The sequence below is a fragment of the Pungitius pungitius genome, chromosome 8 (genome assembly GCF_949316345.1).
Source record: "Pungitius pungitius chromosome 8, fPunPun2.1, whole genome shotgun sequence".
Taxonomy (NCBI): domain Eukaryota; kingdom Metazoa; phylum Chordata; class Actinopteri; order Perciformes; family Gasterosteidae; genus Pungitius; species Pungitius pungitius.
The window spans coordinates 733609-756993 of NC_084907.1; the positions used below are offsets into that span (position 1 = coordinate 733609).

A 23385-nucleotide genomic window follows, 5' to 3' on the forward strand; every position below is an offset into this window, starting at 1 on the left:
GAGAGGACCATCCATCACGTCGCCTGTGAATGCCCCCCCCCCCCCCCCGGAGGTTACTGCAGTTTAGTGGAAGCCCCCGCAGCAGGTGTGCTGCTCTCCACCACTACTGGCAAATACTGCCTCCGTGTGGACAAAACAACCTACAGCCGCTCTGGGGGGGGGGGGGGGGGGGGTAACCTGAACCAGCACAGTGAGCTGCTTTTATGCATTTGATCTGGTTTCTGGTCAGTTTTATAGTTATAGATTTTATCTTGTTTCTCTCTGCACTGAACTTCTTTCCGTACTTGTATTTTAACAGCCACAATTTTTAATTTAATTTTTCTCTGATTATGCAACGTTTCATTTCTTTCTGAATGTGCGACAGATTCGGCCCCCGATGACCTGCGGTCACGTGCTCACTTCTCCATTCAAACAGCACAACGCTCATTGGTAGCTCAAAGGACATCACGCTCGTATCAAAACACATCTCAAATATAATTTATTGCACATTTAAAGATCAACATAATGTGGCACGATACCCATTTCAATCCTGTTACATCAGAAACAAAAGACAAAAAGAAGCCCTAACCAAATGCTCACACCTTGTTCATGATCCAAAAAAAATAACCACGTCGTTGCAGGAATGCCAGACCGTAACTGCATAGATCGATAAAACCCCAAAAAACATTAAAAACAGAAGGCAGGAGGCTTCTTTAACATGGCACAGAGAAGCCGATCAGGCCGCGTTACAGGCGGTTTCCAATTATTAAAGAGGAAAGCACTGATTTTCACATATAAGTAAAAATATGTCAAGCTTAATTTCAAATTCTATTCAGCAGAAATGATGAATCCAATATTAAATAAAAAAAAAAAAAACATTCCTTCAGCCCCATGAACAGCAGCTGGTAAATATTAAATCAGTTTAGGAGCGGCGTGCGTTACTGTAAAAGCCTCAATGAGGTGCAATTAAAGAAAAATATGGAAAAACTAATTACATGATAGTCACAGTCATTTGTTGAAGATACTATTTACATCTTTGACCTCATTGTTGGGGTCACATCACAAACGCCCTTTTTTAAAGTCACCATCGTCCTCATCATTGATTAAAGTAGCCGTGAATAATAATTTAATCGTTTTAGGGGGCACGGACCATCTCTTATTGCTGCATGGCTCATATTTATTCAATCAAAAATCTATTAATTATCATCTAATGTTTCTGCATCAGCTAATTCATGAACTAAACCCCTGTGATGTGTGACTGAGCTACATATGTACACAAGGAAAGTGGGAAAGATTTTAAAATGATTGATGGCACCAACGAGTCAGTTTATGATCCCGTCGCCTGAACCTTAAGAGAAGTAAACATCCACATGTGGATGCACAGTACAGCAGAACCACAGACCCAGCCAGTGGTCAGGAGGACGACAAAAGCATGCAAACTGGTTCTAAAACTCACCGTTAAGCCCCAACAGTTTCATTAAAGTGGCCTTATGTTCTTTAAAAGGAAATAGCTTCCGTAATGTGAATGAAAACCGTTTAAATCCTTGACGTTTACTGGGGAAATAGTGCAGTGCCCCCCCCTCCCCCCCCCCCGCTGCGTGATGATAAAACATTATATACATGGATGGCAGTAAAGAAGTAGTTTGGCACACTTTTAGGTCGTCGAGTATTAAGCAGTAATCTGATTGGTTGCCATATCAGCGTCTCAGCAGGTCACACACGTGCCGTTTAGCCCCCATAACGAGGAGGATTATTGTCAACGCAACTTTGCAGTTAAATCATGATCAAAACAAATGAATAATAACAAGGTTCCAAACACGACGCCAGAATCATCTGTGATGGTTGGGATTGGAGCTGTGGGGGCCTTCCAGTGTTCCACAACCTACACTGGGTCCACCATGGAAACCTTCTGCACTACCAGAAAATAATTAAGAGAAATTACAGAATTACAAGTTTTGTCTGCCGCCGAAAACAAAAGCTTAAACCACAGGACGGAAAAAGTCCAAGTAAACATGAATAAAGAGTTCCAGCGCTGAGCTATTTGGAGACACTTTGAAGAAGCAGCACTTGAGAAGAATTGAGGGAGATACTGAAAGAGAGAGAGGAGATAAAAGCATCTTAAGAGAGACAGACTTTCCTTTGGCACCTGAGCCTCGGCGGCGCCGCTCTTCTGTGGGCGGAACGATGACCCGGCCCATGGCGAGGAGACAGAAGATGCCCCAAATAATCCTCCCTTGACCCGGTCTCCTTGTCAAAAGGTTGGTTCTTCTGGGCCCCCATCGCTCCGCCTGTGGACCCTGATCAGCACCGGTCTAAAAACACGTGGTCCCCCAGGAGACCTCCTCCACAGCCTGCAGCTCACTGCAGCAGGAGGACCTTCTGACACCTTCTCTACAGCAGACTGGACTCCTGCAGCTTTCTTTTTTTGTTTCCTTTTACACAGAAGAATCTCAAGTCTTTCCCAGTTTCACAGGCTTCTCCTCTGAGGTCGGTTAGTGCAGGTCGCTTCTGTGTTGAGGTCCTCGCCCCCTGGTTGGGTCCAGTGTGCGGCCCTATAGGTTCTCCCCGGGCTGATACTGGGGTTCTGTGGAGGTGAAGTAGTCCTCTAGGAAGCCCTGCAGGTACTCAAAGGTGGGCCGCTCTTCTGGGTCCTTCCTCCAGCAGGAGAGCATGAGCTCGTGCAGAGAGCCGGGGCACTCGGCCGGGCAGGGCATCCTGTAGCCGCGCTCCACCTGGTCCAGAACCTCGCGGTTCACCATACCTGCCGAGAGAGACGCAGAGTCACCACGAAGCAAGCGTGAAATACCAAAAGATGTGATTATCATCATATCGGATCACAGTGATGATCGTCCTTGTTGGTCTGTAAAATGACAGAAAATAGTGAAAAAGGTCCCACAGTGTCGCAGAGGACACAATGGCGTCCTCTCCTAGTTTTGTTGGATCTAACGGATCCAGCTGGGTTGAGGTCCATGTCCCCTGCGGGGCCCTACCTGGGTAAGGGACTCTGCCTTTAGTGGCCAGCTCTGTGAGCAGGACCCCGAAGGACCACACGTCCGACTTGATGGTGAAGCGTCCGTACAGAGCCGCCTCCGGGGCCGTCCATTTGATCGGGAACTTGGCTCCTGAGGAGACACAGAGACGCGAGTGTAAAACGGATCTTCAGTCAGTGGTTGGGTGGAACAGGAGGAACCGCATGTGGACCCACCCTGCCTCGCCGTGTACTCGTTGTCCTCGATGAGTCTCGCCAGACCGAAGTCGGCCACTTTACACACCAGGTTGTCCCCCACCAGGATGTTGGCGGAGCGCAGGTCTCTGTGGACGTAGTTCATCCTCTCCACGTAGGCCATGCCGGCTGCAATCTGGAGGGGGGCGGGGGGGGGGTGGATTTTATATACGAACAGAAAAAAAGGAAGTGTGTTGTCGTGAGGCTGAACTGAGGTGATTTTACCTGAGAGGACATGTCGACCAGCTGAGGCAGACGAAGCATCTTCCCCGTGTCTCCTTTCAGGAAGTCCAGCAAGCTGCCTGTGAGGGACACAGGTATCAAGGTGTTCATTCCATGTTCAAACCTTAAAATGTAAGCAGCATTTGTTACCTTGGCTCATGTACTCGGTCACAATGTAGATGGGCTCCTCGGACACAACGGCGTACAGCTGCACCAGCTTCTCATGCCGGAGCTTCTTCATGACCTGAGCTTCCTGCAGAAAGGCCTCTGGGGACATGGTGCCGGGCTTCAGGGTCTTAATGGCTACCCGCGTCGTGCCGTTCCACGTGCCTGTCAACGCAACGTTATTTTATCACCACAAAGACTCAAAGAAAAATACCTATACACCCTATTTCATAGATAAGAAAATCAGAGCCACTCTTGATGTCATTAGGAGCCTGTTAGCTTAGCACAAATCTCACTAATCAACAGTTGACTCGGCACAAAAAAGAGTCTTAAAGGCAGTAAATAAGCTGCCATTAAACGAGAGGCGCTGCGAGGTGGAGTTAGTCACCTCCCCCTACCTAATAACTTCTCAAGGTGATCACACATGCATCTTATGTCCCTTCCATCTAAACAAATGAGCCATTATGGGGACGGACGTCGTCTCTGCACAGCGAGCACCCGATTCTCACATGACTGCAATAACCAGAGCATCAGTGTGAGACGAATTCAATCAATCCCACTAAAAGAGGGGGGGTCTGCGGTCCTTACCCATCCAGACCTCTCCGAAGCAGCCCTGTCCCAGTTTGAGGTCCAGGCGCAGCGACTCTCGGGGGATCTCCCAGGCGTCCCGGGCCAGTCCCTGGGTCTGCGGTTTGGCCACCGGACACACGTCGGACAGAGCGTGGCACAGCCCGTCGGAGTGCTCTGAGCGGGGGAGGGGAGGGGGGGCAGGGTGAGCGGGGCGGCGTAAGGTGAGGGGGGGGCAAGGCCTGGATGGGACGCGAGGACTCACTGCGGTAGTGGAAGACCAGCTGCTGCAGGCTGCTGAACTGCGTGCGGGACGTGATGTAGAAGCCGCCGCTGTCCAGCTTCCTGATTTTGTAGTGTTTCACATTGAGGCCTTTGGTGTTGTCGTAGTCGAGCACCGAGAGGCAATAGGCCCCTGTGAGAGAGACACAAACTCAAATAAGCTTAAATCCCTTAATCCTACATTTGTGCAGGATCGCCCCAATAAGTCTGTACTGCGGTCCAACCAGTGGTCAGACATTAGTGTCTGTAGAGACACTACACTGAATGTGAGCACAATGCAAGGCCTCCCCACCAGTACCACGTGTTCAACCCCCTCACGGGTCACGGGTCACGAGGACGGCATCCGACTGCAGATCCAGAGAAAGAAGGAGGGAACTACAGACACTGCGTGAAGGTTAACTAATGACTTAATTACGAGGTTCTGAGTCCCTAAGGATGTGGTTATAAGTAGGATCACATCCGCGACGTGGAGGAGACTCCAGGGACAGATGGTGGTTTCTACTTCCTAGTCCTCTGGATTAAAAGCCCATGTTTCATCATCAGAAGTCACGCGTCGGGGTTTCAGCTTCACAATCCCAAAGGCTGAAGACATTGGCTTCATGGTGAGGAACAAGTTCAGGTTGGATCCGCTCACCTTTAGTGGTCTCGCTCTCCCTCACCAAGAAGGTTCCTCGTCTGTTCTGCAAGTTCAGAAGGAGCCTCTCGGAGTCGCGCCGAGTTATCTTCCCAAAATACCACCTGCCAAAGAGGAGAAGAAGATCAGAGAGAAGCCACCACGGAGCCGCGCTGTGTCCAAAGGGACGCGACGTTGGAGACATTGAGCTGGTAGAAGTAGAAAAGTAGAGATGTAATGGAAGTAAAGAGGGACAGAAGGAGGAGGCCCTTTACTCTTCGGCCTGGATGGAGTCGGACGGAGCCACGTAGTTGCTGGGGATGTAACCGCTCTCTCCGGTGGTCAGAGAGCGAGCCAGCCACCAGTCCCCCTCTCTGTGACGGAGACACCGAGAGACTACGCGTTAATGACGAGTTAATGAGTCTGATGGAGGAAGAACTTTTTTTTTGTCTAAAAGCAGCAATGCAACCCGTCTGAGGACATCTGTCCAAAGCCCATTGCTTCTTACAGATATTTTAAATATGGATGAATATTTTCTGTATTCTTCTTCTGTTGGAAGGACTCAAAATAGAACTTCCTACGTTTGGCATAATGAAGGAACATAGAAGGTCACCATCTATGAGGGCGTGTCTTTAGAATAATGAGGTCCATCTCTAATAATAAGAGAAGAATATGGATCACAAACATTTTTATCCATTAACTTTTATATATTTAAGCACAAAGGTACGAGAGGCTGTACTTTATTGTGCGTTAAAAGTTCGGAGGTGATGTACCGGCCAAATGATTAATACCAAGTAAATAACTGCCCGAAACGGATCAGTTCATCTACCCGTATTATAAGGATATTGTGTGTGTGTGTGTGTGTGTGTGTCCTCAGTGAGGTGTGAAACCTCCACATTGTGCGACAGACAACCCAACAGATTGTGTTTGCAATAAAACACCACATCTCATTCAACATTAAAGTGCAAAAAGTGAAGAAAAACTCATCGTCGGACAAAACAAATGCAACCTTTCGTTCAACTTGAAACCCCTCAGTTTACATTTTAATACCCAAATAGAGGGAGACGTACAATATGTAACACACCCACCAACCCTCTAACATCCTTTAATATTCTAATTGATGCTACGAGCTTCAGCAGCAGAGGGACGGTGAACAAAAGGTTGCGTGAGATTTTTTATTACTGACCTGAAGCTGTACTTCTTCCTAAGAGGAAGCATGAAGCATGAGAGAGAAAGAGAGGGAGAGAGTCACAGCAGACACATCAACACCCGGCGAGGACCACCGATAGTTCACAAGCTCCAGAGGGGCTGCAGAAATGTGACCCGTGTCTCATCCATGAATCATCAGAACCAGGTATCGTGGGATTCTTCATCATTTTTACTCCATTAAAGCGGTTCATTAAAAACTCCCGTGCACCAATTAAGTCTTTGGAAAACTAGATAGTCAAATAATATGTGTTAATTATGAATGAATTCCATTTGTCAGCCCAACTGGTGCCAGACCATAACACCAAACGATTGTTCTCATTGGAACTGTGTAGGAGTTTGGCTCCAAATCCACTTTTCACTTCCACGTCAAAGACAGGCGTCCAACAGGAGACACATCGCTTTGTTCATTTAGTCACACAACGCAAGTCTACAAATCTGTGTGTTAGGATGTTTGGTTAAAAGACACACACACACAGACACACACACACACACACACACTGTGGATTCTTACGTGTGGTTGACAATCTGCAGCCTGTCCCCTTTCCTAAAGGTCAGATCGGACGCGGTCCGTGACTCATAGTCATACAGCGCCACGAATGTAGTGACACCTCCTGCAAGACAGCACACACACACACACACACACACACACACGTTTAAGGAAGAATGTAATTATAGGCCCAGCTAAACAGAGAAAAGGTACTTCCCGTGAAGAACTAGTCCGATTCACTTCCCTAATACAGATGTGGTTACATCCTCTGTATTACTGCTATATTTAACCTCTCCTTCTACTCGGCCCTTTTACCGAGGCAGCGATCTACTCCACGCCGATCATTGATTGGCTCCTTAGAGGACCCGGAGGAGGAGGAGTCACACCTCCTCTCCCTGGATGCAGCAGCACTAACCATCTGGACGGTCTAGACACATTTCAGCCTGACGCCACTCAAGATCAGTTTGGCTTCAAAGCCAAAGAGAAGGCTTCAAGTCCGATTGGGCCGCTGATGGTGGAAAAGGGAAAAAAAAGCTTTTCTGTGGACATGTGACTCAGCGTGAATCATTTTCTAAAGCTCCTTTTTGTCTGTAATGTCACAGGACTCCCTCACATTCATTAACTATTACTTGGAGGTGAATTTGCTACACGAGTAGATAATCCTCTCCAGTTCTGATCTGAAACGGGCTGGATCTCTCGCTCATGTGAGATTCCTGGAAGTCGAGAAGTGACCTGGAGCCTCATCTCGTCCTTCTCATAAAAACGTCCCGCCCCTTTTCTTTTTTTACCCTCAAGGATTCAAGAGGAAACTTTCACTCCCTTTTGTACGCAAAGCCGACGTCGTCCCATAAGCTCTCTGCACTGGTGCCGAAGCGGGCCCTACCTCTGTGGGGCGAGGTGACGGCGCCGGCGTGGTCCACCCCTCCGAACAGAGCCAGCACGGGGGTGTTGGTGGGGGCGAGCTGGTGCTGCCCCTGGTGGCCGTGGCCGCGCCGGCCCGTGCCCGCGGCGGGGCTCCTGTTGGGGGTCTGAGTCTGCTGGGCCGGGCCCAGGTGGTGGAAGTGGCCGCTGTCGGAGCCGGCGCCGATGGTGCCGTCCAGGCTCATGGAGCGCTGGCCCGGCTCCTTGGGCTTGCTCTTGCCCGCCCCCATGCGCAGACCTGGGAAGAGAGTCGTGGGTCAGAAAGCCACCGAATCCATCGTCTCTGGTGGTCTGCCTTCTATTTTTAAGGCTTTGCTGCTTCTTCTGGCTTTAGGGTTGATGGTCGGATTCAGATTTTTGTGGCAACGATGTTTCAAAATAACAACTTTTCAAAATAAAAAAAGTGTCAAATTTGATGAGGATGCCCTTTAGACTTAATTAATTTCTGCACCTAAAAGGTGCTTCTAGATTGCAGCAGCAGCACTCAGGAGAACACGTTGATGTCAGCCAATCGAGACACACATCAGTTTTCCATCAGGAAACATCGTGTAAAAACTAGCAGCAAAGTGACTCGTTCAGTTACATTCAGACCAAACACGGTGAAAGCGCCGCGTTCTGCTCCTGGGAGCTGTTCCAGGTTCAGTTAGAGCTGTTTAGCAAGCAGATACTGTGAGAAGAAGACACCTTCAAACAGCCCCCCCCCCCCACACACACACACATATTCAGGGTCCTTCCTGTCGGGATCAATATGCAAAAAGGACAGAAACAGATTCACCTTCTGCAGGTCACACACACACACACACACACACACACACACACACACACACACAGACACAGACACAGACACACACACAGACACAGACACAGACACAGACACACACACACACACACACACTGGCGGCCCCCACAGAAGGTTGTAGTGCCGTGTTCGAGCACCACATCCGGCCCCCTCCGAGGCCCCCCCGAGGCGCCGCAGAGTGATTCACTGAGAGGGGGGGGGGGGGGGGGGGGGGGCTATTTCAGGCTGACACGGAGACAGTGATGCACACATGAAACAGCCTCGTTCCGCTGTGACTGAAGGCCCTCTGGGATCCACAGAGAGTCTGTGTGGGGGGGGGCAGCTGTTCCTCGGTTCCTCTGGGAAACGAGGCTCTATCGTGCACAAACACATTCTCCCCCCCCCCCCCCCTGATGGACAGGGCAGAGGGGGGTTATTAGCTGACGAGAGAAGGAAGGAACTGGCAGTGGCTGTAAAAAGGAACACGTAGGTGGTTGTTGCATCCTGCATGATGGCCAGCTGAGCTTTATTGGGGGGGGGGGGTTAAGTGTGATCTGCACAGCATGATTACACGGGTACGGGGGCTCTCAAAGACACGGGAGGACCTCGCTGTGGAGACATGTGGACACTGCAGAGCCCGTACGGGCGTGTTAGGCTTTGATTCAGCCCCTGCCAGGATGTCATCTCGGGGGGGGGGGCATCACCATTTATATAAAGTTACAGGAATGGAAAACTAAAGCAGCAGAAGTGAATCATGGTTCAAAGGGGCCAGTTCAAAAGCACAGTACAATCATCAGGATTCTTCACATTACTTACTGGGTTAGGGTTTATATCATCATCATCATCATCATCATCATCAGTTCGTCTACTCTCTGCACGCAGAAGGAACCACGGCCTTCAAATCATCTGTTGAATTCTTTGCACATTGTCATCGTCCTACACAAATGGAATCACCCTCAATCCTGTTCGCTTGTACTACAAATGCAGTCATTTGTGCCACAGAGAGCTTGGAGGACGCGGCACAAATGATGCAACTCTTTCTCACGCCCCCCCCCGCTCTAATCAGCGTTGGTGACCCTCCACCTGAAGCTGAGCCCACATGCTGCAGGTCCCCGGTCAGGAGCACGAGCACAAACCTCCCTGAGTCACAGCAGACGGCAACAAAGAGAGCCAACGTTTCACTGACAGTTTCCCTGGGGGGGGGAGCAGCTAGGGAGGGGGTGATGAAGATGATGATGATGCCTCCTCGAGATCCAAACGAGCGGAAACGGGCACATTATTCAACATCCTATCGTGTGTGGGACGATGACCCGGACTGCGCTCGGCCCACATGCAGAATACACAGATTCTCTCTCTGTGACCCGAGTGAGAGCCGATGGCGTCTCATCACGGGTCCCGGGTCAGATATTCTGCTTCATCTTCTCCCCAGAACGCGGCCTCACTTTGCAAAGGCCGAGGCGGCGTCTAGCTGTCCCTTCCCATCTCCCCCCAGAAGAGAAGGGGGGGGGGGGGGGGGGGAGACATTTACATTTGTTCATTTCAACTAGAGGACGATGAATAGCTGCCACAAAGAGTGTTAAAACAAACTCCAGGTAAGTGACAGTCCAGCAGTAATAAGAAGGTATGGTAGAAATAACCCACTCAGCTCTTCATAAGAGAACATTTGATCCCTTTGTCTCCGGATGGGTTTCCATGAAATGCGGCCCAGACAAAACGGACGAACAAAGGGGCTTTTTTTTGCTTAGTTTATAAGAGAGAGACATGTGGTGTTTTGGTGTGTGTTAGCTAAGGCTAGCTCTCCATAGCATCTGCTCACGTGTCCACTGGCAAACAAAAAAAACAAAAAAAAAGAAGCGCACGTGAGCTCGATGATTCGCGTTCTTTGTTTAATTCTTAACGTGAATTCACTGCCTGATGGGAAATAAACGGGGACACCCCCCCCCCAAGAAAAGACTGTAAATAGATTAGCCCCGTAATTAAAATTCTATTTCCACGGGATTAAACAGCAGTGTGAGGGGGGGGGGGGGCACACAAGCCCCCCCTCACACGAGCAGCTGTCAAAATAATAACCTCTTTGCCACGGGAGGGAAATGAAGAAAAAGAGGAAAAACCACCGATCCGTGTTTTCCAAACGGATCCACATTAGACGCGTAAACAGTGGATTTTGTGAATGAATGAATGGGGCAGAAGGCGACTGGGGGGCAGCGGGGGGGTGATGAGTCAAAACAGGTGCTGCTACAGCTCCATTTTGAATTTCGATGGATTGTTGACTTGGTTTTTTTCTGACTCGTCTGCAGACGGTCGGCATCGTGACATTTAAACACACGTTTGTCCGACTCACGCGGACACACACGGACACACACCAACGGGCCGTGAAACAATGAGACGCGAGACAAACCCGCACAATGCCCCCAATCCACCGACAGAAAAGCCGCAATTAACTCACCTTTGCCGCGTGTGAAGAGTCCCTCCCCACCGCTAAAGACGGGACGGAACGGCGTTAAATCCCGGTGGGGGTCCTCATTGGAGAAATAACGGGAGCCCTGCAGACACACACCAACCCCACCGAGCGACGATCACCGGCACGCAGGCAGCAGCGGGGACGTCATGGCGGGGGCCGCCTTCAGAGCAGAGGCCACAGCTGCCGGCCGGGAGGACAGAACAGCCCCCCCCCCCCGTCGGGTCAGTGTGATGGAGCCGGGACAGAACCCCTCCTCTCGGGTCAGTGTGATGGAGCCGGGACAGAACCCCCCCCCCCGCCGGGTCAGTGTGATGGAGCGGTGCGTTCAGCTGGGAAGAGACGACGGCGCGGTACATTCATGAGAGGAAGCAGGAGTGGCGTGGGGAAGACTTGCCTCGTAGTGTGTGGGGTGTGTGTGTATGGAGTGGGGGGGGGGAGGGTTGTGCATCATCGGCGCAACGCGAGGGCACAAATATGATGAGTCCGGGTTTTACGCACTGAACGTCGGATGGATGGAGATTCACGTCGTGTTGCGTAACGCGCTAAATTCACGAGGCCACGTTTAGCCTTTTTTCCACTTAGAGATGAAGTATTTAGAAGCTTTTTTTTATTTTCGTAAGGAGAATTGTCACAATAACATGATGCAAATAAGCGGTACTTCCATCTCAGCTATTATCCAGTGCAGAACTAGCTGCGTTGCTCGCCAGCACAACCGGTTGCTTAGCGACACAACTTCGGTCCTGCGCATTGATATTTAAAGCGAGCGGTTATGCGGCGCGGCAGGTTCTTTGAAATTAGGGTTGCTGTTAATGTTTGTTTTTTTAAGCTCATACCTCTATTTGAGAATTTAAAAATACCCAATAAATGCGCCTTTATATTGGATGATTTTTTTAACACAATAATTTTCAATAAAAAAATCCTTAAATCTGATTTGTGAATGAAACTATGCCCTAACTTATTTGTCTTGATCCTCCCTAGTTACATAAATTTGATTTTGGATGGTGTCATGATTTACAAATCATGTAATTATTTTTTTAAAAGGCATTTAATATATATATATATATATATATATACATACATACATACATACACAGACACACACACACACACACACACACACCTTACCTGCAGACCAAACAAGTGCCACAAACTGCAGCTTTGTGAGGAAGTCCTGATGTATTCTGCCATAGAAATTTCATAAATACAGAAACAAATCACACATAATGTATTTATTTCGAAGTTGAAATCCCAAAAATGAAATAAGTAATATTCAATATAAAAGAAAATAAGGCGCAACAAATGCCCTGTAAATATTTAGCTGCATAAAAAAAATATTCAAAAGATAAATGACAATTAGTGTTTTCACATTGAACGTGAAGGACATCGAGGTCATCCTCAAGAGTCTTGAATTAAATGCACCTCATTTTAATTGTTGTAATATGACATTGTTTGGTACACCTGTAGTGATAATTGTATTGGTAACTGCCAATGCGGACTCACTGTTGACCATACAAATGCATTCACACAAGCCGGTAAAACACACACAAACACACAGCACTATCGCTTCTTTTTGCTCTCTTTCTTTGGTTTCTGTCGGATCTGCGGAGCGAGTCCTTTGGGTTTCTTCACCTGGTCAGTGGCCTTTCCTTCAGTGGATTCAGTCTCCTCCTGTAGAGCAAACAGAGGAAGCATTAACTAACCTGTCAATTCCAAATTAATCAGTCACAGTGTGAATGTATATGAAGGCCAAGGTGTAACTGGAAAATACTTTTTCAGTCAGACTTGCAAATACAGTTTTTGCCATGTTAATATTATATTCCAAAAAAATCTTGTCAACACAGTCTGTTTTGTACAGAACACTGTGCATCAAGAAGTGAGTAGTTAGTGATAGCAAGCAGCAAAGTACATTTTGGTCCAGATAGCTCAGACTCTGCTTAGACTTGTCTCAATTAAATAGAAGTCTGAATAAAATCCCCCGAGTTCTTGGAGCACAGATGCACACAAATCTAACAAAAGAAATTCAGATGCCGTTCAACTGTCTCTGTATGGAAATACAGAACTACAGAAGGCTATAAAGGACGAAACGGCAACTCGGTGTGGAGCGTAATCAGTGCATCTGATGGCAGCGTCTGAGAATAGAATAATTAGATAGTGGATTTAATTGCCCTCGTCTATAAATAATCCCTCCCGACAGTTGTCTTTATGGAGATAATGGAAGTTGCCCTTCATGGTACGGTCTTTGTGGACATTTAAAATTAAGACTTATTCAGCACTAAACTAATGGATATCTGGTTTCTCTGTATTTCACAAAAGAGTGCTATTGCAGAACTAATACATAAAGATATTTACCAAATCATTTCCCTAGTTAAACTACCAGCAGCTGTGACACCAATGTTTCATATTGTGTTACTGTCATGGCAGACGTAGCCACTGGAATCAACATTATTTAGGAGAGTTAAGTCGCGCTAACCTAGTTTCAGAAATCGCTACACAAGTCTAGATGCAACAATTAAAATACCATGATTGGTGTTTTTATTGCTTCTAGAGTTTTGTGTAGAAGTTATTGAGTTGTGTTTCCCATGATCCCCAAATCCTTATTCTGAGCAGAAGAAAGCTTACTTAGTCAAGGTAACACACTTGTGTAGTAAAATGTTGTATCCAATGACACAAAACCTGGTCCTGTCCCTGAAGTGTCCACCCACCTGCTCGTGAGACTTGGCTGTGGGGAAGATGACAGCCAGGATGCAGATGAGCTGGAAGATGGCCCCCAGGAAAAGCCCATAGCGCAGGAGGCTTTCTAGAAAGGTGGGCTCAGGGACCTCAGGTGTTGACAGGTCCAATTCTGCAGACATGACTCTGCTGATCTGCGGTCCGGTTGTCTGTGAAAACACCACGTCCAGCGATGGTAAAACAAGAATAAAAACGTGCATTTATTTAAAAATAACGTATTAACCACACAAACGATGCGTCACTATGATATTCACCCATAGTATTGCATTCTATTATTCATGTTTATTATAAAAGGTAAGCGTGGAAGAGTGAATCTAATGATGTATCGTGCTCTTACAGTCACGTCGATGACACTAGCACCTCTACAGACGGATAACGATAAACATGCTGTATTTGGTGGACGGAGTCGCGATGGACACATTAGCAAAGCAGCTGCTAACGCTACGCATTCACTCAATGAACGATGACACGCTACATTAGTGCGTGGAAGGAGGAGCTCACCAGTGTCAGTGGGGGGTACCTCAAGCTTTACTTGACGTTACGGGAGTTTTTGTCTCGAAACAAGCTGAATGAAGCAGTAAAAAGACAAAAAAACCCAATGCTAATTATCTCACAAAGGGAAAAAACATCCTCTAACCGGAAGTGACGTAGCCTCCGGCGCTCAACTTCCGCCCCGGTGAATGTTTGTAAGATGTCGCCCTCTAGCGCTCAATCAATATGTATCAACCAATTCAGAGCAATGTGCTTTATTGGCATAAACGTTTACAAAAAAGAATGCTGCCATTGGATTAAAAAAAGGACACACAATGACAGGAGTATGATAAATGTAACCTAGTTACGAGTATCAACCTATTTTTACACCTCCAAGGACTGTATATCACTTTAAGGCCTCCAACTCCACTATATAACATTTTATTCTTATTATTTGTCTGACAGCTTTATTGAGTTTTTCAGATTGCAGTTCATAACCCATTCACTAAGTAATAATAACTCAACGTTTTGAATTCATACTTTCCTGCTTTTAGTCATGAACTTCTTTTAAAGAAGATATTTTATAGTTACTTGACAACGGTGGTTGAAGCACTAGTTCATCTGTGGGAGTCCTATTACACACTAATTGAGATAATTCTCTTTGGTCTATTCCTCGTTTTAATCCAAACATACTGATTAGTATCAACAGAATATATTTGATTTACAACATCTTATACATGCTTACAAAGAGAAATTGTACAAATACATGAACAAAGATAAAAAGATTAATACAAAGCCCCATTAGATACACAATATAGGGTACAGCACATGCTGTCTACTACCATTTCTAAAGCTAAAAAGTCTAAAATCAACATGGAACACGTGAAGTTGTTTTATTGCAAGACACTTCAGGACATTGTAGATTATATATTTGACATATTATGCTTGGTCTGATGGACATCTGGCCTCCAGGATCACTCTCCATTGTGGCCTTTCATGTCTCTTCTTATGATGTCATTCACTGTAAAACATTGTAAACACGGTAAGCCACTATCACAACTACACTGTAATAAACAAAGACATCATGCTTATTTTACGTCACATTTGAAGACATTCCTCTTCTTACGCATTACTTATCATTCCTTTGATCTTTTGTGAATATTCACATTTGATATTATCTCTTTTGACTAACGCACTTTACATATTATTATTCAATAAATAGATCATTTATTGGTAGATCCAAACCTACTTGACAGCAGGACCCACTTGTGCAGGTTCTTTAAATAATATGGGCCTCCACGTCAGTGTTTAATATTTAATACAACCAGCAGCTGTCGCCGAAGCACATTTTTTGGGGGGCTTTAATGATTTCATGAGAGTGTGAAGTGAAGAGGTGACAGGAAATGAGAGAGGTGGATATCAAAGTTCCTCCCTTGGACTCGTGGTTTGTGGTTAAAGCCACGGGGGGTCCCTCTGAAAACCTCCGATTTCATGCATTGACTTTTATTATGCAACGCATCTCCAAAGGCGTTTTCCACTATGTGGATATTTGGTCAGACAGATTTTTTTTCATACTCTTTTTGGACTAATCAATGGTGTCTTTCCAAACAAAACTATGCAAAATTGTAATCTGAGCTCTCACTATCAGCCCAGTCTGTATCAGTGACCAGAACAAAGGACAATGCAGCTTTTTCTCACACACCACAGATGTATCTGCATGTATTTGTGTGTGCAATAAACTTCCTGTTTCTGTCTTCATCACAAAGGTGTAAACAGAAACTTTGCCCCGCAGTAAAAAAAAAAACATCAAGGTACTCTCACCCTGTGGTGGTGTTGCTAGTTTTCCTCTCTCCATCAGGCTTAAATACATCAGAGGTAATAAATAAGCTGGCCTAGATTCATCATGCATCAGGCTGTGCATGCGCATTGAGCCGTTACGAGTGTGGTGAGCGTCTGGCCGTGTGTGTCAGAGTGAGACTGAAAGAGACTGGAAAGTGGATAGAAACACCAACCAGAACCACAATGCAGGATCTGCAAGCGTACAGTTACAATGAGCTCGTGTGCATTTGCAAACTGGACCACAAATTACCCCTCCCTCAGGCAACTTGGTGTGTTATGTTCACAGTTTATTTCCTAACATTTCATCTTTTGGGGCGAAGCGATATCTTCTAGAACTCCACCTAACGCCTCCGTAACTGTGGGAAAACCCCAAAAGCTCGAGCAGAGACACACACACACAACGTTTAGTGATCCAGACGTGGACTCAGACACAGAGACTCAGACCCAGATGTTACAAACACATGAAGGGGATCGAGTTAGAGAGTTTAAACCCTGCTAATGTGTGGAAATGGGGGAGGACTCACCGTCCTCCAGGTAAGCGTAGCGGGGATTCTCTCGTTTGACCGGGACCCGCCCCGGGGCTCGCTCCTCGTAGGCCGAGCCGCCGTGGTCCAGAGGCTCCGCTCGGCCCCCGGCCTTCGCCTGGCTTGGGGGGGGGGCGTACCTCGATGGTGACTTCCCCAGGGGCAGCGCTGTCTGCGTGTAACTCTGGTATCTGGACACCGAGTCGCCGGCGTGAGGGCCCGGGCCCGGTTTGCCCTCGGGGGCCCTGACGCACGGGCTGGCAGCGGGGGTCGGGTGGGAGGCCATCAGGGCGCCATGGGGGGGGGTCGCCCAGTTGGCGTAACGTTGGTAAAGGGCGGGGTTGTCGATCACGGACTGGTAGTAGAGCGGCGCGTCGTCCAGCGGATCGGGGAAGGAGGCGTGGCCTCGCGGCTCCACGGGGGCTCGATGGTACACCGTTGGACCGAAATTCAAGGAGTGAAGGTTGCTCTCGTGCTCCAGGTGGTGGCGAAGAGACTTCATGGACAGGCCAGACAGGCACTGGTTGTCTGAGTAGATGTATGAATGGCAATCGTCCAGCGGTTCTGCTTTTATGGCTGCAACACGAAAAAAATAAGAGAAACCAATCATTATGTCACGGACAAGAGCTCAAGGACAGGAAGGAGGATAAGAGAACACAGCGCCCCTGGTAGCAGGGACAGGGTGAGTGCTAGGCATGCGAGCTAGGTACCCATCATGGGGCTGAAGATGAAGTGCTGAGGCTGACTGCGTTTCTTCTTCCCGTTGACCACGTAGAAGTTGACTTTAGCTGGGTGGGAAATGCTGCGGCTTCTGTACGGAGGGACCTCCACGAAGAGCATGTTCTAGAAGGGGATTGCGACAGAAGAAAAGATGTAGCAGAGACAAACAGTCATTTTGAAACCGAGCAGCGGAGGTTGCCCCAAATCTTACGCTTGTGTGTTTCGGGTTAAAATCCGTAACAGAAACAAAACTCTTTGAAAATGACACTCAAAGCTGCATCTGGTGTTTGGGCCAAAGGTTTTGCATTTAGCTTTCAGTTTCTGTGAAGTTGTCACAGACAATGTGGATGTAATGATTTAATGAAGTTTGATAAAAGATGCATAACGTGTCATTACGGGGAAGTGAACTCACGGCTTGTGTTTTATCTCTGTCAACCGTGGCCTCCACCTCCCAGATCTGCTTCCCATCTGCAGGCAAAGGGGATTTAACACTTTAAAGCAAGGTGAAAAGCAGCAGTTTGACATTTAGACGAGACATAGATGAGAAGGTTGAAACCACATCAATTAGCTGCAGTTAGCATGTATTTAGCGATAGGCTTAACCGGGCTCTAAGGCAGCGGCTTTAACTGGAGTTTCTTTTTGCTGGTGTGCAAATGATTTAATTTGTGCAGCTTCTAAATTGGCAGTTTGTGCTAAGCTAAGCTAACTAGCTGCTGGCCATGGCTTTAGCCTGAAAGATATATGAAATGAAATAAAAGCAAATTTCCAAACTACAGTTACTGCAATATTATATAGTAATGGAGGAATTTTTAACAAATCAGATTACATCAGCTAATTAATTTACGGATAATGGAAAGCAGTCTGGTTTATTATACCATCACCACATAGGTTTTAACCTGCAGTCACTATTTTCTACCCACACAATGTAGAAGACGTCTCGGCTCCGGTTCTGAATCTTTATCAGTCTCACGAACCACATCCTGTTGCATAAAACCCCACGCAGTGCGACAGAGAGGCTTTACGTGCAGCCGACTGTACGCCATCCTGCTCGCAGAGCATGTCGAGCAAAGTCAAGCTGTGTGTGGGCAGCAGGAGCAATAATGAGGCGATACGTTTCCATGTAGAAATCAATAAGAGGTGTCACCAAATGGTAAAAGTTGAAAGTAATGATGTGAAGTGTGGGCTGAAGGGAAAATGTGCGTCATTAAAAGTTGATGTTGCCCGGGAAAAATGCAAATGTTCCTAAAAACAAATATATGAGTAGGTGGATCGGCTCAAGCAGCAAAAAATATACGTTTATTTTATGAGTGAGCATTTTGCATTAAAGGGATAATACAACATTTTGGGAACTTGTTTGCTTTGCTAAGCTTCTTCTTATAAGATTCTCATCTAACTAAAGGAGTGAATCGTTTCTTTCAAGTTCCTGTAATTTGACGGATGACTTAAAACTTCACATGAACAGACAAATAAAGTTCTCACCTTGCGTCTTCTCGGAAAATATCACTTTGGAGTCGGATGTGAAATTCTGCCCCGTAAGGACCATTTGTTGACCTCCGAGCACTGAGCAGCGGTCCAGGTCCTGCCTCTCGACTGCAGGGAACTCCTGAGCAGAGCGCTGGGCTGAGGAGACCAGGGGAAACATCTGGATGAAGGACCCCACTGGGACACACATGGTCCAACCCAAACCAGCACGGCAAACATACATATATAAACGTATGGTGAATAGCGCTCCTTACAGCATTCGATGGGATGAGAGGCCGCTTGGAGGGACACCAGTTGTCCTCCAGGCTGAGGGACGTGGACGCGGAACACCAAGCGCACGCGCGTGTTCTTCCTCCCAACGTCCGTCTCCCCGTTCCTCAGCTCGATGTCGGCGTTCCTCAACTTGAGGATTCCCACACAGTCGATCCTATGAAGGCGTAAGAGAAGACAGCGTGGACAGTGATTGAGTTTGTAATGGTCCGTGACATCGTTCACACCAGGGGTTCTAGGGTGCGGCGGATGTTCTTGGAAAAACGGTGTGGCACACAGGAAGCAGTTTGTGTTGCCGCCAAAAGTTCATCTCAAAAAGCACGAAAGACCTTGTAGCTCAGCAGTGAGCTCAAAAAACTCAAACTTTATCAACAGAAAATAAGAAGAAAACGGATGACAAGGTGCACGGGACCGGGTTTATCTCTGCATCTGTAGCTCAGAGAAAGGAAACGCAAAAACACCAAAGAGGTGACTGCAGAAGATCGGAGTCTCTCTGCCACTCACATCACTCTCATGTGGTTCTTTGGCTCCAGAGGGATCTCCAGCACCTTGGTGCCGTTCATCCAGTGCTCGGTGCTGGGCGTGGTGACCGTCTTGCCGGTGATGCGGTGGACCTGGTAGAAGGCGTGCGGCTTCAGGATCCTCTCGTCCGCTGTGCCTATGAAGACCTGCAGCCCCAGCGGAGCCGGGCCCTGGTACCCACGCAGCTGAGGGCCAACAAAGCCCATCAGTTGCAAGTTAAATAAACTATAATTCCATTAACATCAATGGAGGCAGAGAGCCATACATGTCTTTCCCTCTGAGGGAGGATTTCACAGGTCACGACCCGACTGGCTGAGCAAGGACAGAGATTTGCATGGTTTGTTTGTGTTTGTTTGTGCAGCAGTGCCAGGAAAACCAACAGTTACATCCAACTCATCCAAGCATAAAACCTAATACTTAATACTTCTGGAATACTTCAACACAAATGATGTGAATTCATTTGTGTATCTTTTAGCAATTTGAAACGGTGTGTTTCTTAAATAATTTGTCCTTTCTCTCATTTGCATCAGGGCGGTAGCTTTACATAAACACACAAACCAGGGAACATTTACAATCCCTCCTTCTTTAACAGAACGTTCAGCAACACTGAAGGGAAGTGAGAGAGGGATCTTTCTCTTTTCTGCTCCCCCCCCCCCCAAAAAAAGCACCTGAACTTCGGGATGCCCTCCGTTCGGTGTCTTCACAGCTCCGCGGCTGCCCTCCGTCTCATAGTGAGCTCTGTGGTGGGATCTGGGCTCTTGCTGGATGAGAAGCTCGTACTGACCCGACTGGCTGGGCAGCGGCCACTCGAGGGAGGGGAGGGGAGCCCCCGCCAGTCCGCTGGGGAAAGGACGCGTAGAGGAGCACCATTAGAGGGAAACCAAAGACAAAAACGTTCATAGCTCACAGTAGAGATAAAGTCTGGGGATCAGAGGCACACACCTGAGGGCCCCGTGGTGGAGCGCATGAGGAGGAGACCACGCGGTCGGCAGCATGTAGAAGGTCTCAGACTTGACCTCCTGCTCGTAGCCCAGCCCGTACACGCAGTCCTGCCTCTGGGCCGGCCCGTCGGCGTCTCGCCCCGCGGCATACGGCGGCGCTCTGGAGGGGCCGGAGCTGAGGCCGCTCAGCATCTCCTCCAGGCCCGGGGGGGGGCTCTGAGTTTGGGGGTGGAACTCCGCGTGGGCCTGGTACTGATGGAGGTAGTAGGACCCCTGCTGCTCATGATGGAGCGAGGGGATGGGGCTGGGGCTTCGGGAGCGCTGCTTGACAGGAGTGGCCCCCGGACACGGGTGGGACGGGTCGTAGCAGCGCTTCCCGTGCGGCGAGGCGGAGCGGGAGCGCTGGTGGGGGAGGGAGGAGGCGGCGCGCTGGTGCCTGGGCACGAGGAAGGTCTCGTCTGTCACGCTGTTGCGCGGTGAGGCTCCCGGGGAGGAGTGGGCAGAAGAAGTGTGGATGCCCTGGAGGCCCGGGCAGAGGTCCAAGCTGGAGAAGCCGGCGCCAGCGCTGCTGCCTCCGTTAGACGGGGAGATGCACGGCGAAGCCAAAGGAGACAGGGCCTCTGCGGGCCAGCCGGTGGAGGAGTTGCTGCTGGCCGGGCTCACACACTCCCTGTAGGCCGGGGCTTTGGTGCCGGGGCTCAGCTCCAGGGTTTGAGAGCTGAGAGAGTCCCCTGACGGAGTGATCTCTATCCTGGGGCTGGGTGCGGGGACGGTCCCGGGTCTGGAAGCCTGCCCCAGGGAGTCGAACATGACCCCGGAGAGGTGGGCCGTGGGAGGGCTGAGGGGAGAGGTGTCCTGGCTGGACTCGTCCCGGTCGGAACCGGAGATGTAGGCAGCGGGAAGGTCCACCACCAGCAGAGGAGGCTGTTTGGTGCTCTGAAGGTCGTCTGTAAGCAGCACACATGTCAAGAGACTTCAAATACACAACCCTGGGAGATGTAGAGATGGTGAAGACATGGAAAAATAAAAAATATGAACTCAATGGAAAACGTTAAAAAGTCATCAATGCCTTCATACTTCAATTGGAATAACAATTTTTATGAATTAAGAACCATTAGTTTAATAATATATGCATATAATCAGCCTTTGTTTATCCCCTCTCAATGAGGAGGATGGATAACAGCACTCAGATATCCAAAAAATAACTAGAACTCACACACAGCCAGAAGTTCAAAAATACCATAAAGAAGACATCACGTCATTGATGTAATAAAAGGCGTATTTAAAGTGTAAGTAAAAGCAGAATAAGCAACGCATGCACACCTTTATCGCAGTCGCCAGGAAAGTCCTCCCCAGGAACATGATACAGAAACAGGTCGGAGAAGTCCAGCTCCTCCTGGCTGATGTTTGGACCCAGGTCATCAGCGAAGCCCGAACCTGCAGAACTCATCTCCCCCTCGAAGTATCTCTACCTTCTTTGGACGATTGTGCCTCTTATAATAACTTTTTCAAAGTCGCAAACAAACCAAAGCTGTGCGCATGTGACAAATAATAATGATCATGGGGGGAAACCGACAGATTTAAGAGCAGCTGCTCGAATGTGAGATCGAACAACGCGACGTGAGAAGACGAGCGCGGCTCACGCTTCCTGTCACCAGATGACGCGGACACGCGTGTGCGCGCGCGTGTTTGTGCCATTCGAACGGGCCTCATTTCCTCCTGCAGAGACACGGTATGTAATGTAAAGGGAGACCAGGTATCTGCAGCAGACTGGCTGCCATAACAAGATCTCAACTTCCAAATGGTCAAGCACATTTTGAGTCATTATACATTATTGTCAAATGTATTCACCCTAACTCCACCCCATTAAGCCATGTATACTACTTTAATTGAGCTATGGAAAAAAAGATATGACAATATGTAAAAACACGATTATTATTTCACAGAAAATAAAAATGCAGAGAAATAATTTCCACGACTTTTTCTCAGTGAGGACATTAAAGGGCAGGTGTTCTTCCTCTTTACCTGGATAAGAACAATATACACATAGCAACCATCACCATTGAATTAATATCACACTACTAACAGCAGCATTGTGAAATAGAAATAAAATAAAGGCTTTAAATAAAATAGGGGTATCTGTAAAGTTGACAGTGCAAACATGCCCAGTATAAAGTGCATAGGGATCAATCAACAAGTACATCTTCTTTACCTATATCACAAATCTACAGTAAACATTAGAAGTCAGTTAATCCACTTCTGGCCACCAGGTGGCAGCATCGTAAGGCTTCCATTCCTCCACATTTAAAGAAATACACATACTTTCCTCAATCCTCGTCCTCATCTGTCCCTCTCAGTGCTTTTCACATCTCACATTTAAGAATAATGTTTAATTAGAGTTATAAATATATATGTGTGTGTGCCTTAAACTTGGATCCTCCACCGGGCAGCAGAGGGCGGGAGAGATTCTGAGTGACGTCACTATATTTCTTTGTTTCAGTAGCTCGCTCGTCTTCCGTAAAGCAGGATACGCGTGTTGGAAATTATGTTCCATTTATAGTAAATTAAATGAGTAACCAAGCAAAGTGTGCTTCTTTCCACGTGGTGACCCCCCCCCCCCCTAAATGAAAGAGAGTCAAGCGATCGTTTAAAAAAGTAAACTGAAGTACTCGGTGATAAGTACGTTTACGTGCAGCATGCCCACCTGGACTTCAGGTACCGTGCAATGACGTTACCAGACAAGACGCTGTATTGAATGGTGTGTAAATGTAAATACACAGGAAACCTTCCGATGTGGCAATGCTTAGACTTTAGAACTAAACACGTCGCCCTCTGAGGTCTAAATGTGTACAAACTACGTCACTTTACGCTTTAAATGCACCTAACACGCAAACATTTGTAGAGCCTCTTTTAAAGCCTTAGTTGGTTCATCTTTATAAACTAAATTCTATATTCATCGCCAAAGAAACAGCGATGACG

At 47.7% G+C, this 23385-nt stretch overlaps 3 protein-coding genes across 4 annotated transcripts; all 3 read right to left on the reverse strand.

Moving 5' to 3' along the window:
* Positions 1 to 455: 455 nt before the first annotated feature.
* On the reverse strand, positions 456 to 11810 carry LOC119230156 (proto-oncogene tyrosine-protein kinase Src-like). 2 transcript variants are annotated; one of them, XM_037491188.2, is made up of 13 exons: positions 10893 to 11807; positions 7631 to 7906; positions 6772 to 6871; positions 6238 to 6255; positions 5327 to 5425; positions 5073 to 5176; positions 4422 to 4571; positions 4178 to 4333; positions 3575 to 3754; positions 3428 to 3504; positions 3185 to 3338; positions 2970 to 3101; positions 456 to 2740 (listed from the first exon to the last, which is right to left on the reverse strand). In XM_037491188.2, the coding sequence occupies exons 2-13, from the start codon at positions 7896 to 7898 to the stop codon at positions 2532 to 2534; spliced, it is 1647 nt and encodes a 548-aa protein (XP_037347085.1). In that variant the 5' UTR covers positions 7899 to 7906; positions 10893 to 11807; the 3' UTR covers positions 456 to 2531. The 2 variants fall into 2 exon arrangements, with proteins under 2 accessions (XP_037347085.1, XP_062419957.1); XM_062563973.1 differs by lacking the exon at positions 6238 to 6255 and having other exon boundaries at positions 10893 to 11810.
* A 311-nt stretch (positions 11811 to 12121) lies between these two features.
* On the reverse strand, positions 12122 to 14295 carry manbal (mannosidase beta like). The gene is made up of 3 exons (XM_037448327.2): positions 14139 to 14295; positions 13610 to 13786; positions 12122 to 12575 (listed from the first exon to the last, which is right to left on the reverse strand). The coding sequence occupies exons 2-3, from the start codon at positions 13757 to 13759 to the stop codon at positions 12465 to 12467; spliced, it is 261 nt and encodes an 86-aa protein (XP_037304224.2). The 5' UTR covers positions 13760 to 13786; positions 14139 to 14295; the 3' UTR covers positions 12122 to 12464.
* Positions 14296 to 14328: 33 nt separating this feature from the next.
* LOC119194179 (nuclear factor of activated T-cells, cytoplasmic 2) lies at positions 14329 to 22035 on the reverse strand. The gene is made up of 10 exons (XM_037448326.2): positions 21730 to 22035; positions 20408 to 21353; positions 20134 to 20305; positions 19448 to 19650; positions 18928 to 19100; positions 18671 to 18811; positions 17604 to 17659; positions 17182 to 17314; positions 16472 to 17047; positions 14329 to 15129 (listed from the first exon to the last, which is right to left on the reverse strand). The coding sequence occupies exons 1-10, from the start codon at positions 21854 to 21856 to the stop codon at positions 15083 to 15085; spliced, it is 2574 nt and encodes an 857-aa protein (XP_037304223.2). The 5' UTR covers positions 21857 to 22035; the 3' UTR covers positions 14329 to 15082.
* Between the last annotated feature and the right edge of the window lie 1350 nt (positions 22036 to 23385).